Source organism: Urocitellus parryii, chromosome 10 (genome assembly GCF_045843805.1).
Source record: "Urocitellus parryii isolate mUroPar1 chromosome 10, mUroPar1.hap1, whole genome shotgun sequence".
Lineage (NCBI taxonomy): Eukaryota > Metazoa > Chordata > Mammalia > Rodentia > Sciuridae > Urocitellus > Urocitellus parryii.
Genome location: NC_135540.1, coordinates 144,529,982 through 144,542,623, shown reverse-complemented (window position 1 = coordinate 144,542,623; position 12,642 = coordinate 144,529,982). Strand labels below are relative to the sequence as shown.

Below are 12,642 nucleotides of genomic sequence, written 5' to 3'. Positions count from 1 at the left end.
AGGGCTTATTGGACACAGTCCAACAGATCATCCAAAGCCATAAAAGCTGCCTTATGTTTTTTGCCTTTCCTTGGGCTCTTACAGCCCTGGTGCTTATTCTTCTTTTTGGACCTTACATTATCAGTTTGCTTATTCACTTTGTTTCCTTTCGTGTAAAGGCAATAAAATGGAGTCCCAATGGCCATCCCTCCAGACTTCTACCATGGATCCATCAACAGACCCTCTGATATATACCATCAGTCTTGGCCTCTGGATTGGCCTGCTGCTTCCCACTTGTCCTAGAACTTCCTTAGAAGGATATCCCTGTTACTCTGATGATGCCCCTTGTCAGCCTGAAATAAGTAGTCACTGCCCCAACTCCCAACAGTAGCTGGGGTATCCTCTGAGAGAGGGGATTAGGGTCAATGTAGAAGAGCTTAGGTAGCCAGGGTAAGGTGATGAGTGAGGAGGTCAAGGGCAGGGCCAGAACAAAGGAGCAAGGAGAGGGTCTTCTAATGAGGTCAATTTCCTGTTTGACAAAAGGCTCCTGGACACAAGTGGGGGACCCAATCAGATAGACACTTCTATACTTGAGCTCCTAACTAGAGGATCCAATACAAAAACAACAGATGTGGGCTGGGGATGTGGCTCAAGCGGTAGCGCGCTCGCCTGGCATGCGTGCGGCCCGGGTTCGATCCTCAGCAGCACCACATACCAACAAAGATGTTGTGTCCGCCGAGAACTAAAAAATAAATATTAAAAATTCTCAAAAAAAAAAAACAGATGTGTGGGCAGAGGGGGGTACCAATCAATAATAGTAACAAGAATAAATGGGAAGAAAAATTAAAAAGAAATAAATTAAAAGGTACAAAGTTTCAGTTATGCTAGGTGAGTTCTGTGGTCTACTACTATATAGCATAGTGCCTATGGCAATATTTCATATTTAAAATGCACTGAATGAGTAGATCTTAGAGCCAGGCGTGGTAGCGCAGTCCTGTAATCCCAATGGCTTGGGAGGCTGAGGGAGGAGGATCAGGAGTTCAAAGCCAGCCTCAGCAACTATAAGGCACTAAGCAACTGAGGGCTGGGGATGTGGCTCAGTGGTCGAGTGCTCCTGAGTTCAAATCCAAGTAACACCCCCCCCCAAAAAAAGTAGATCTTACAATGCGTTTTTTTTTTTTTTCACAAAAATGAAAAGGAAAAAGAAGAAAAAGAAAAAAAGCCATAAAGCTTGGAGGAGGAATTTACTGCCTTGATGGTGGTGATGGTTTCTTAGTGTATCTTACCCCAAATTCACTGAGTTGTAAACATTATGTACAAAAACAAATAAAATACAGGACTTGCTCTACTGCCTACCAGTGCCTTCAGTCCACGTAGAACTACACAAACTCAGCTGCCATCACAGTGGTGGTCACCACCAACACGCCCGGCTGGATCCACCTGGGGAGAAGTAGAAGGCTACTTGCAGCGCTCATGGCCTAGGGCGACATACCTGTCGCAGGATCGTCGCCTTTAATGCCATGACACACTTTAAGCTGGCCTCGGGCCTGGTGTCCCGGAGCAGAACCACAGAAGAGGTTTTGTTCCATGTGACTTGTGGAGGGAAGGCTCTCAGAGCCTGAAGAAAGCAAGGCACCACCTAGGCGTGGGCGGCAGGTGCGTAGTCGCCTATGGAGACTGGCTTCGACCTAATTTCAGGGTGCCATGGAGCTCGATGGCCTCAGCAGACTCCCTCTGAGGCGAAATGCCGGGCCTTCATCTGCCAGCCTCAGCCAGCACTGTCGCCAGATGCGGGGGCCTGCAGCTTCAGGGTAATCTTGCCCAAGAAACTCAGGACTGCGTTTCTTGGCTCCTCTCTGAGTTGCGGACCACACGCAGCACGAAGCGAGGAATGCGAGGGCAAAAAAAGCGCAGGCCGAGCAGTCACCTGTCAGCCTTTGGGGAGGCCTTCGCCATGCAGCACACACGCGGCTAAAGGGCGTTGCCAGAGGCCGGGGATTATCGGGGGCGGGACTCCGGGAGTTGCCAGAGGCGGGGACTGGGAACTCTGCCGCGTAGGGAGGGACTCGTGGGGCGTTACCAGGGGGTGGGGACTTGGGGGCGTTACCAGGGACCTCGGACTCGGGGGCGTTAGCGGAGGGCGTGGTGCTTGGGGCGCGTTGCCGGGGGCGGGGATTCGCCGGGGCGTGACGGGGGGGAACTCTAGGCGTTGCCAGAGGCGGGGACTGGGAGCTTTGCCGGATGGGCGGGGACTCGTGGGACGTTACCGGGGACCTCGGACTCGGGGGCGTTAGCGGAGGGTGTGGTGCTTGTGGGGGCATTGCCAGGGGGCGGGGCTGGTGCGTTCCCAGGGACCGGGACCCGCTGGGACTAGGGAGGACGTTGCCAGAGGACAATGACTTGGGGGCCGGTGCTGAGGGCGGAGACCCGTGGGAAAAGCGGCCCCAGAACTCTCGGCAGCCCCGCCCCTTAGCGTACTTCCGGCGCGCGGGCGGAGGTGACGCCAAGCTGGGGCGACGCCTGTCAGTCAGGTCTGCTGGTTCCTGCTCAGAAGCCGCTAGCGGACCCGGAGCGGCGGTCGCTGGGCAAGACTTCGGTGGAGTCCCGCCCGTTCCCTAGCCCGACGGGTGGACACGATGCGGTTGGGCTCCGGGGCCTTCGCTGCCAGCTGCGTAGCCATTGAAGTGCTTGGGGTCGCGATCTTCCTGCGGGGATTCTTCCCGGCTCCCGTTCGTTCCTCTTCCAGGACCGAGCACCGAGCAGAGCCCCCGGCGCCCGAGCCTGCTGCTGGTACGGATCCCTTCGCCAGTGTCCCCCGGCCCTGCCTCCTGCAGAGGACGCTCCCCCTGAGCCCGACGTTTTCCGGGGAGGGGCTTCTCTTCCCCTGTGGTCCCCAGCCCGAGAAACCGCTTTTACCGCCTAGGTGCCTTTTTCAGTGCCCTACAACTTTGGCACCCACTGCCACCGACCCTTCCGCCACTTTCCTTGGATTACCACAGTCAGCTCCGCGTACCCAGGCTCCATCCCTCCCTCTGCCCATCCAGAGAGCACCCCCCCCCAACTTTTCCGAATAGGTCACATTGCTGCTGATCCCTCACGTTTTCTGTTTTATCCCAAGCCTGGCCCCCCTTGTTTTTAGACCACGGTAGTTAAGGCCTTTCTGCATCAGGCCCCTTCCTGTCCCTCACCTACACAGCAGTACCCACTAGGTAAAAGCTCCCTGGTTCTGGACCAGGTCCACAGAATACCAGCCACCGGCCATGTAAATGCAGTTTGCAAGGCCACCCATCGTTAGGTCAAGGTCAGTGTTCCTGAATGGGACACTCAGGGACTTTCATGTAAGGACTTACCCCTGCCCCAGTTATTCCTTGCCATACTAAGGGCAATCCACTGCTTATTTTTGGGGCTCCCTGTGCTTACTCACTATCAACACCTTCTTCTCTCCAGCACTGCCTACCAACAACAGCCCTTCTATTGGGTTGCCATACACAAATAGGACAGGTTGTATGCTGGAGAAGCAGACAGAAGCAAGGTTTTGAAGGCGCTTAAATGGTAAGTTTAAATTGTAATTTCCCTTTTTTCTTTCAAACACTTTTAGGAGCCCGTTCCAACTGGACCAAGCTACCACCTCCTCTCTTCAATAAAGTTGTCATTGTGCTGATAGATGCCTTGAGAGATGATTTTGTGTTTGGGTCAAAGGGTGTGAAGTATATGCCCTACACAAGTTATCTTGTGGAAAAAGGAGCATCTCACAGTTTTGTGGCTGAAGCAAAGCCACCCACAGTGACTATGCCTCGAATCAAGGTAAGCTTGACTTGATTTTTTTATAAATCATGGTTTGGCTCTTTTGAAGGCTTACAGGGATTCTGTAGTCCTCTGTTTGGAGTCCCAGTTTCCATTAAGTGAAAATTAGTTTGGTGCTGTCAGTTTTACCGGGGTGATAGAACATTAACGATGCTTCACAGTCAGGGTGGAGCTGAGACCTGTGATTTGTGTCCCTTGTCAAGTAGCCAGAGCTCAGGCATCATGGGAAGTAAAAAGGATTTAAATCCAGATCAACCAGGCCAGCCCAAGAGACATCCTTCTCTGTAGCCTACTCTCTTTAATCATCAATGGGTTAGTTACAACCCTGCAAGGAGAGTTTTGAGTTGCCAAGTCTAATCTTGACTTTATGCATAAGAAAGCAAACTCAGATAATTATTTGACTTGCCCAAAATTGCAGAATACATAAGATCAAACTGTATCATCTGCTCTCACAATTCTACTACATAAACCCATTCAGCTTGGTAAGAGTGGTTTTCAAGTACCTAGTGCTTTACCCAAGAATCATGGATAAATAAAAACATAAAACTCTATTGATTGTCTCAGGAAATTTTTTTTAATAATTATTTTTTTAAGAGAGAGAGAGAGAGAATTTTAATATTTACTTTTTAGTTTTTGGCGGACGGACACAACATCTTTGTTTTGTATGTGGTGCTGAGGATCGAACCCGGGCCGCACGCATGCCAGGCGAGCGTGCTACTGCTTGAGCCACATCCCCAGCCCAAGGAAATTTTATCTATAGATTATCATATGTTGATATTGTGATGGGGATACGTTGGGGGTGGGTTAGTATCTCTGCTTTCCTGGGGCTTTTAGTCTCTGGAGAGATACATAGACATTCTATTCAACAAATAAGCATAAAATAAATGTGCAGTTATAAAGTGTTAAAGTGTGATGAGCACATGATGGAAAAGAATAGAATGTGATACCCAATGTGGGTGTGGGGCTTGTATGAGGAAATGACATTCAGAGACTGGTAGAATGAGTATGGGAGTGGGGGCAGAAGAAACTGAGGCATTGAGTGTGGCTGTACTGCATGCTGTGTGGTATAAAATCTGTGTCTGATTGATAATGTGAGTTCGAAGACTGGATCAGAATGAGCTGCTACTTGATTTAAGACTTGGAGGCAGTATTTGTGGGTGTTCAGTAAATCTGTCCACTGGATGGAAAAAGAAAATGTTTAGGACTGAAGGCAGGTAAGTGCTGTATCATTCCATGACTCTGTGAGTTTCCCATGCTGTCTGCCAACTTGGGATGTGGTATGTCTTTTACTCAGTGATACTGAGCAGCTGCTACACACCTCATCATGTTCTAGACTAGAAGGATTCATTGGAGAACAAGACAGCAACAGTCTCTGAACTTACTTTCTAATGGGAAAGACAGAAAATATAAGTATGTGAAAGGAATTGAAAAGGGGGACAGTGATGGAGTGATGGGTGAGGGAGGGCATCTGCATCACCATGCTCAGGAGCAGTCTCCCAGAAGCTGCTCTTCTGTTGAAAGCAGAAAGTACTGTCAAAGTTAAAAGAAAGGTGTCAGGTTCCTGTTCACCAGGGACACTGATGTCTTTATTTCAGAGATTAAGCCCTGTCAGAACTGTGGAAGGAACTTTTTCTCCTTTATTGTTTTAATAAAAATGTTATTGAGACTCCAGTTTGAGAAAATGTGTAAGTACTCTGCAAGCTTTGGGTTCTGTCCAGACCAGCATGTTGGCTTCCCCTCAAATGAGCCCCATGAGTTGGTCCTGTGAGAAAGGTACTGTACTCAGCTCCATTTCCAGAGGAGGGAGTAGAGACTCATGGAGGTAAAATCACAGCATCAGAACTGAGCATGGCCCTATTTGTCTGATTCTAGAGCCTCTGGTGTCCTACAACTGTACTGAAAAATAGAATGACAAAGTAAGTCCTCTTTAAAGCGTGTTTGCATAGCTTTCCCTAGTTCTGAGAAGTCAAGAGTCCACTCCTCCTAAAGCCACAGCAACACCATTAATGACAGATGGATGTCTCCTTCAGATTTCTTGGGGCTGCAACTGCAACCCAGCTGCCAGCTGCATTCTCCACAGCCAAGGGATGACCAAGTAGAACCAGCTATCCTTAATCAGTGGGAACTCAAACTAGAGTGAGAGCAACGAACGGCTTTGTAAAAGCCACAAAGGGAGGGCGAGAGGATTTGACTGTATGAAAGCAGGACACTTTTTATGTGGCAAAAAAGTTTGCTAACAGATGATAAACTGAAAAAATTATTTACAGTAGACAAAACAAATAAGGTGGTTAGTCCATGATATGTAAGGTGGGATCAGATCCAGGATGGACAATCCAGGGGAAACCTGGGAAGGACATAAAGAAATCTATGAGGGAAGAATGTGAAGTGGTCAGTAAACATAGAAAATTCTCAACCTTACTAGTAATCAGAGCAAGGCAAATTAAAAACAATCCATAACACCAGGTCTGTCTGTCACATTGTAAAAATTAAAAGATTGGTAGTGTCTGTTCCTCACAAGGAATGAGGTGAACATATGCTATGAGGTATTGTGGGTGTGGGTGGGTGTCCCTAGCTTGGGCCATCATTTCCTCTGTTAGCACTGTGGTCCATCTGCCATGGTTTCCAGCCAGGACAACAAACGTTTCCCCCCACCTCCTTCTGCCCATAGTATGGCTCAGTCAGATCACACTTCTGCCATTCTTAAAACCTTCTAGTGGCTTAGCCTCTGTCCTCTTTGAGCTCCAACTTTCAAACTGTTTAAATAAAGTGTGTTTAAATAAAGTGGTATATTTCCTGGGGAAAGAGGTTGGTGATATGTTTCTAGAATTTGAGATTGTTTGCATATAGGAAAGAATCTGAAATGGCACTCACCTCAAGTCCCTGGTTGCCTATAAGAGTAGGATTTGGGGATGGAATTTGCATTCAGAGTTTAAATGAGCTGAGATGATTTTCATACAGTGCCATACACATATTTTTGTATATACAGTATGATGAGATTTAGCAGATAACGTATATCCAGTCAACCCTACTTCAAATCTGAATTCTGACCCCCATGCTGGGAGCAGTAGTGGTAGTTGTTGCTCTTATTCTGTACGAATTTGTTTGAGCTAGTCTGTACAGTCTTTCTCCCCCAGAGTATGCAGCAAATGATGTCTCTGCTTAATTGTGGTTAGGGTTTTGTTTGTTTTGTTATTTTTTATCATTTTTTTCCAAGCACATCATGCAGTATGGTGTCCACCCTCTTTGTAGGTTGGAACTCACAGGCACTGTTCAGTCAAGCCTGCTCTGTCACTGTTTTTCTAAGTAGGGCTCCCTGCTCAGGGAGAAGGAACAGGTGACTGGGGTTCTTGCTACCACTCTGGATTCCCAGAAATATGTGGAGCTTAAAAATGTCAGCTATAACTGTCTCTTGCTCTAGATCCCCATTTTAAATATTTGGCTGGCCTTTTGCTTGTGTCGTTGGCCTTCCCTGTTGTTTGCACAACTTCTTGGGAATGGGGCTTTTCTACAGTCACATTAGGTCAGGTTCTTCATGGTTGCCATGTCACAGAACTGGGAGGGGAGGAGGCAGGAGCAGCCCTATGAGAAACAACAGGTACAGTAGTTTTTCTTGAATACATGCTTCTCGGTTGGTTGTACAGTTCTGGTGAATTTCAAACTTCTTGAATGGTTGTTTTTGATATTTTTGCCTGTTTTCCATCACTCTTGGGGGAGAGTATTTGCTCAGCCCCCTGGCATTCCAGATGTCTGGTTAATTCACATTTCTCTTTGGCAAGAGGTGTGGTTTAGTAGTAGGGCTCTAGCCCAGCATGTGTGAAGCTCCCAGCTTGATCTCCATTGACACGCATGCACACACATTCACATCTATTTGCTATTGAAGAAGTCTTGGCAGAATTCCTACACTTGTTGGAATTGTCCATTTTCCTATTTTCTGTGGCACAGGTCCCTGGGTGATGATGTTAAGGGTGGTTGTGTAATTCCAAACCATGAGATCTATCACTGTGGCCTCAAGTTCTATGCTAAAAATGGGGGTGGTTGTTAACTCAATTCTGCATTATTAGATAGATACAAGAATATGTCACACCCACCTTCTCCTTCAGTAAACATGACACAACATTGGGGATGGTGGCCAAAGGGCCCTGCTCACTTTGAGAGCTCCTAGGAGTCATGAGTATAGGTGGCTTTCCTCCTGTTTGTCATTCAGAGATAGTTAGACTTGCTGGAAACTTGTCCGAGTTTGGAGTGGAACTCAAGTTCGTGACTTAAGTACATACTTAGCCACATGAGGTGTTTCAGCTCACTAGCGCATGGCTTCTCTGGCCACTGCTGTTGTCTGACTCTTCCTAGCCTCTTCCTTTATTGTCTTATCAGGGAAGGAATTGCTCTGTGCCATGCTCTTTGTTTTAGTCAGGTCTGCATTATTGGGTTGGCTGGTTTTGAGCAGTATCTTTGTGCTTGCCCTGCTTCACACAGGTACTATCCTCACGTTGGCTCAGCCTCCAGTATTGGGCAGGCCCAGTTTCCTGTTTCACCTGTCAGGTTGTCAGGTAGTCTTTTGCCTCTGTTGCTATGCCTTTGGATTCAGCAGTCTAACTGTAAAGTGTTTTCTCCCACAGGCATTGATGACAGGGAGCCTCCCTGGCTTTGTAGATGTCATCAGGAACCTCAATTCTCCTGCACTACTGGAAGACAGTGTGATCAGACAAGCAAAAGCAGCTGGGAAGAGAGTGATCTTTTATGGAGATGAAACATGGGTTAAGTTATTTCCAAAGCATTTTGTGGAATATGATGGAACAACCTCATTTTTTGTGTCAGATTATACAGAGGTCAGTTTTTAAAATAAGAGAAATATGCCATCCTAGATAGAGCCTGGCACCATCATCATCTAGTGTTATTTTGAATGTGACATTTATTAATTTATGGAGTAGTGTGGGAAATTGCAACCATCATTCATCCGTGTAATCAGTCACAACTGGGGACATGCACCCAGGTGTGGGTGTGAGGAGAAGTCTGTGGAGCCCATGTACAGAGTAGCTGAACACCCACTGAGGATGGGGAAGGGCACCATGCAGAGGAGCTGTCAGGGCAGACTCTGATGGGTGAGTGGGGGCTTCCTGAGCAGGCAGAACAGGGAGGCAGCATCCAGTACAGCACAGATGTAGCACTCCACCACTGCCAGGGATCCTCTAGCTTTTTGGTTCTGCAGGTGGTCCTGAGGGGCACTGGCCTATGCTGGGGTGCAGACTCCAGCAAAGGAAGAGTAGGATTAGACCCATGTGCTAGAAGTTGGCTCCAGGAGCAGGAGCACCAGTATACCAGCATGTCTATCTTGGCAGCTGGGGTCAGATGGCCTCAGATTTCAGTGTGCCACAGCTGGGGAGCATCTGTGGTCCTGCTCACACAGGTACCTTCTCCAAAGGTATGCCCTTTCCCATCTACCAGGGCAGGCACCACATTACTTACCAGCAGTAATGCACTTCCCACAGTGTATATGCCTGTGCGCAGGAACACTTCTCTCTGCAGTAGATGTATTGGGGGAGGGAAAGGGCTAGCTGAGGGGTCAGGGCTGAGCAGGCTACCAGCAAGGTCAGGAGCTGCTTAGCTGCTAATCTCTCCATTATGTGTTTGTTTCAGAAACAAGAGCCCATAAGTGCTGTCTCTTTCCTTCCAAGAATAGCCTTCTCGTGGGACTGCTGGTTACTCTAACTCTGGGTACTGTCCTGTCTTAGCTGCCCTTTGCCCTTGTTACCCCATGGCAACTTGGGGACAATTTAACTTGCTCCTTTGGGTAGCTTTTAGTTAAGCCTAGCAGTGATCCCACAGAAAAATTTTTTGTCATATCAGCCCTTGCTCATTTAAATTATCTGTATGATATGTCCTGTCCACAACTTAGAGAAATAAAAACAATAGCAGTGAGACTTAATCTAATATTAATGTTCATTTACTTATTTTTAATGACGTAAGGATTTTTTTTGTCTCGATTTGTGTTTTGTCTTTTCAGTTCCCATGAGTCCTGTGACCTAAAGTAAAATAAACCCCTAGATTTTAAAATGGCGCTGCTTTTTCCCTGGCAGGGAAAATTGGGCAAGCCATTTACATGCACATTTCCCCTTCAAAGGTAGATGATAACGTCACAAGGCATTTGGATACAGTATTAAAAAGAGGAGATTGGGACATGCTAATCCTCCACTACCTGGGCCTGGACCACATTGGCCACATTTCTGGGCCCAACAGCCCCCTGATTGGGCGCAAGCTTAGTGAAATGGACAGCATCCTGATGAAGATTCACACCTCACTGCTGTCCAAGGTGAGACTTCTGGGGCTCATTGCATGGGGATGGGTTTAGCATTGCTGATCTTCAGAGAACAGACCTACTTAAGTGAGTGCCACACTCCTGGCTATGCTCAGTCTTCCCAGTAATCCTGAACACCTTCCATTTCACTGTTCTTTGGCAGTGGAGCTCATATTCTGTCCAGGAGAGGCAAATAAGAAGGTAATAACCAAGAAACCAGTATGTTCAAAAGCAATTGGTGCCAAGGAGAACACGGGTGGAGGGAGCGGCACCCCTGTTCTGAAGACCTGCCATAGTTTTAAATGGCCTTCTGTGAGGACCTGCACAGTGTGAGCAGAGAATTAAAGGGAGAGAGGGGTAGACACTTTGCCTGCAGGTGGGTGCCAGCCAGGAAAGCAGCAGAGGCCCAGCAGAGCCTGGCTGCCACAACAGGAGCAGTGAAGGCTCACGGAATCTCCTCACATGGCTCAGAGCTCTCTCTGGGCGCTGGGGTTTTATCCTCAAACAGTCCTGTAATACGTCCACTGACGGATGAGGAAACTGGGAGTCTCATGCCTGGGGCTCACAGTCTGGAAGTGGTAATGACAAATCCTTAGCTTGGGAGACCACAAACAGCCTTCCTGCACTCTCTGAGCTGTACTTGGTCCAGTGTTTCTCCCATGCCATCACTTGACTCGGACCCTTCAGTCTGGCTCTAGGCTCATGGAAGAAGAAATCCAGTTTGCTGAGGAGTGCCCATTGATGAAGGAGAGCTAAAATCTGCACTGCTCCTTGGCAGGATCACACATGCTCTGCAGTGTGATGGCAGCTGACCCGGTCCCCTTGCCTTTCAGGAGAGAGAGACTCTCTCACCCAGTTTGCTGGTTCTTTGTGGGGACCACGGCATGTCGGAGACGGGGAGTCATGGGGCCTCTTCCACAGAGGAAGTAAGCACACCTCTGATCCTAATCAGCTCTTCATTTGAAAGGAGACCCGGTGAGAACTTAGCAGCGTTTAACATTGTGAAACTGTCTGGTTTTAATTCTTAAAAACTAAACAGGTTTCAAATATCGTAAGCCATATGGAATAAGAATTAAGGGGAGAGGGGCAGTAAGGATTTGGAATTCACACCCCTTGCTGTAATTCTTAAAATACAAATACTCTGTATAGGAATTTTGTTGTTGGAATGTTACTGCCTGGGTATCTGGAATTATTAAAAGAACACTGCCAGCAGCCAGGTGCAGTGGCACACGCCTATAATCCCAGCAGCTGGGGAGGCTAAGACAGGAAGATTGCGAGTTCGAAGCCAGCTGCAGCAATGGTGAGGTGCTAAGCAACTCAGTGAGATCCTGTCTCTAAATGAAATACAAAAAATGACTCGGGATGTGGCTCAGTGGTTGAGTACCCCTCAACCCACAAAAAAAAAAAAAAAAAAAAAACTGCCAGCAGCTTTTAGAAATTTGAACTGCATGTATGACTGAAGGAAATGTGAATACGTAAACTTTTAAAAATATATTTGCTGTGTAAAGCCACACATTGAACAACAGTGTCGGCCAGTTGGGGACGCAGTCAGACCAGGATTGGCTGAGGCCCATTTCTCAGTGTCTGATGTGACACTCTCTCTGACCCACAGTGCTGTAAGCTCCTCAGGGCTACCCACCCTGCGATCCTGTCAGTCCCCATGGGTCTGGCCTGTGCCTCCACAACTTGACTGACACATTCACAGTGGATGCAGCAATTATTTATATTATGCAGCTGAGTCCAATGGATAGTTTCTAACTCTGGTCTCACCCACCCTGCAGTATCAGTCATGCTGGTCCCAAAGCTCCTGGAGCTGCCCATTTTTCTGATTTTTCTCCCAGCTCTCTTTCTCAGTCCTTGTTGCTAGCTCAGCCTCTTTCCTGATCTTTTTTGCAGTCTGCTTTTTTGTGTTATTCTACCCTAGCTCCTAAGGGTGTGCTTGTCCACTTCTGCATCAGTGGTTGAAAATACCACAGATAGGCCACACCTGCCAGGTTTCCTCCTCTCTGACCTCCAAAACTGTATACACCCAGCTGCTCCCCTGCCCCTGAACTTGGATCTCATAGATAGAGCCAGTGTGGCAGCTTCACACCTGAACTGTCTCCCAAGTTTGTCCTTCCTTATCCCTGCCACAAATGTCACCACTATCCACTTGGGTCCCTCTTGCCCCACTTCTTCCTCACTCTCCACATTCCTTTCCATCAAATTTCCCTGTACATAAAACCTTTCAGTGGTTGAACTTAGGATAAAGATCCCTTAAAGGCTTCTTGCCAGCCCTACTGTTTCATCCTAGCCACTTTCCCCATTGCTTATGTACCCTACCTCTGCCCTCAGCAGGCACTCCCTCACCTGCCAACACCCTTGTCCTCACCCCTGTGGTCTCCTGCCCCTTGGTCCTAGTCTAAGTTACATCACCTGTCAGCTCTTCCACTGCACCCTGTGCTCCCTGCATCATTCTTCACCAGCTTTGTCATTATAGGCTTGTTTGTGGGATTCACAGCAATCTGCCTTCTCTTTCCACACTGAGCCAGAGGGGGGCAGGACCACTATATGCCAAGAGCCCCAGA

The 12,642-nt window shown here is 47.9% G+C and overlaps 1 protein-coding gene across 3 annotated transcripts in view; it reads left to right on the top strand.

Annotated features, from left to right (window-relative positions):
- Positions 1–2,466: 2,466 nt before the first annotated feature.
- The window catches only part of Pigg (phosphatidylinositol glycan anchor biosynthesis class G (EMM blood group)), a 45,359-nt gene continuing 35,183 nt past the window's right edge, over positions 2,467–12,642 (top strand). For all 3 annotated transcript variants that reach the window (XR_013344414.1, XM_026381552.1, XM_026381553.2), the window contains exons 1-5: positions 2,467–2,769; positions 3,578–3,783; positions 8,400–8,609; positions 9,902–10,090; positions 10,909–11,050. Coding sequence is in view for 2 of the 3 variants with exons in the window: in XM_026381552.1 (XP_026237337.1) it covers positions 2,616–2,769; positions 3,578–3,783; positions 8,400–8,609; positions 9,902–10,090; positions 10,909–11,050 (901 nt within the window). In the remaining variant the exon portion in view is untranslated. The remainder of the gene's footprint in view (positions 2,770–3,577; positions 3,784–8,399; positions 8,610–9,901; positions 10,091–10,908; positions 11,051–12,642) is intronic.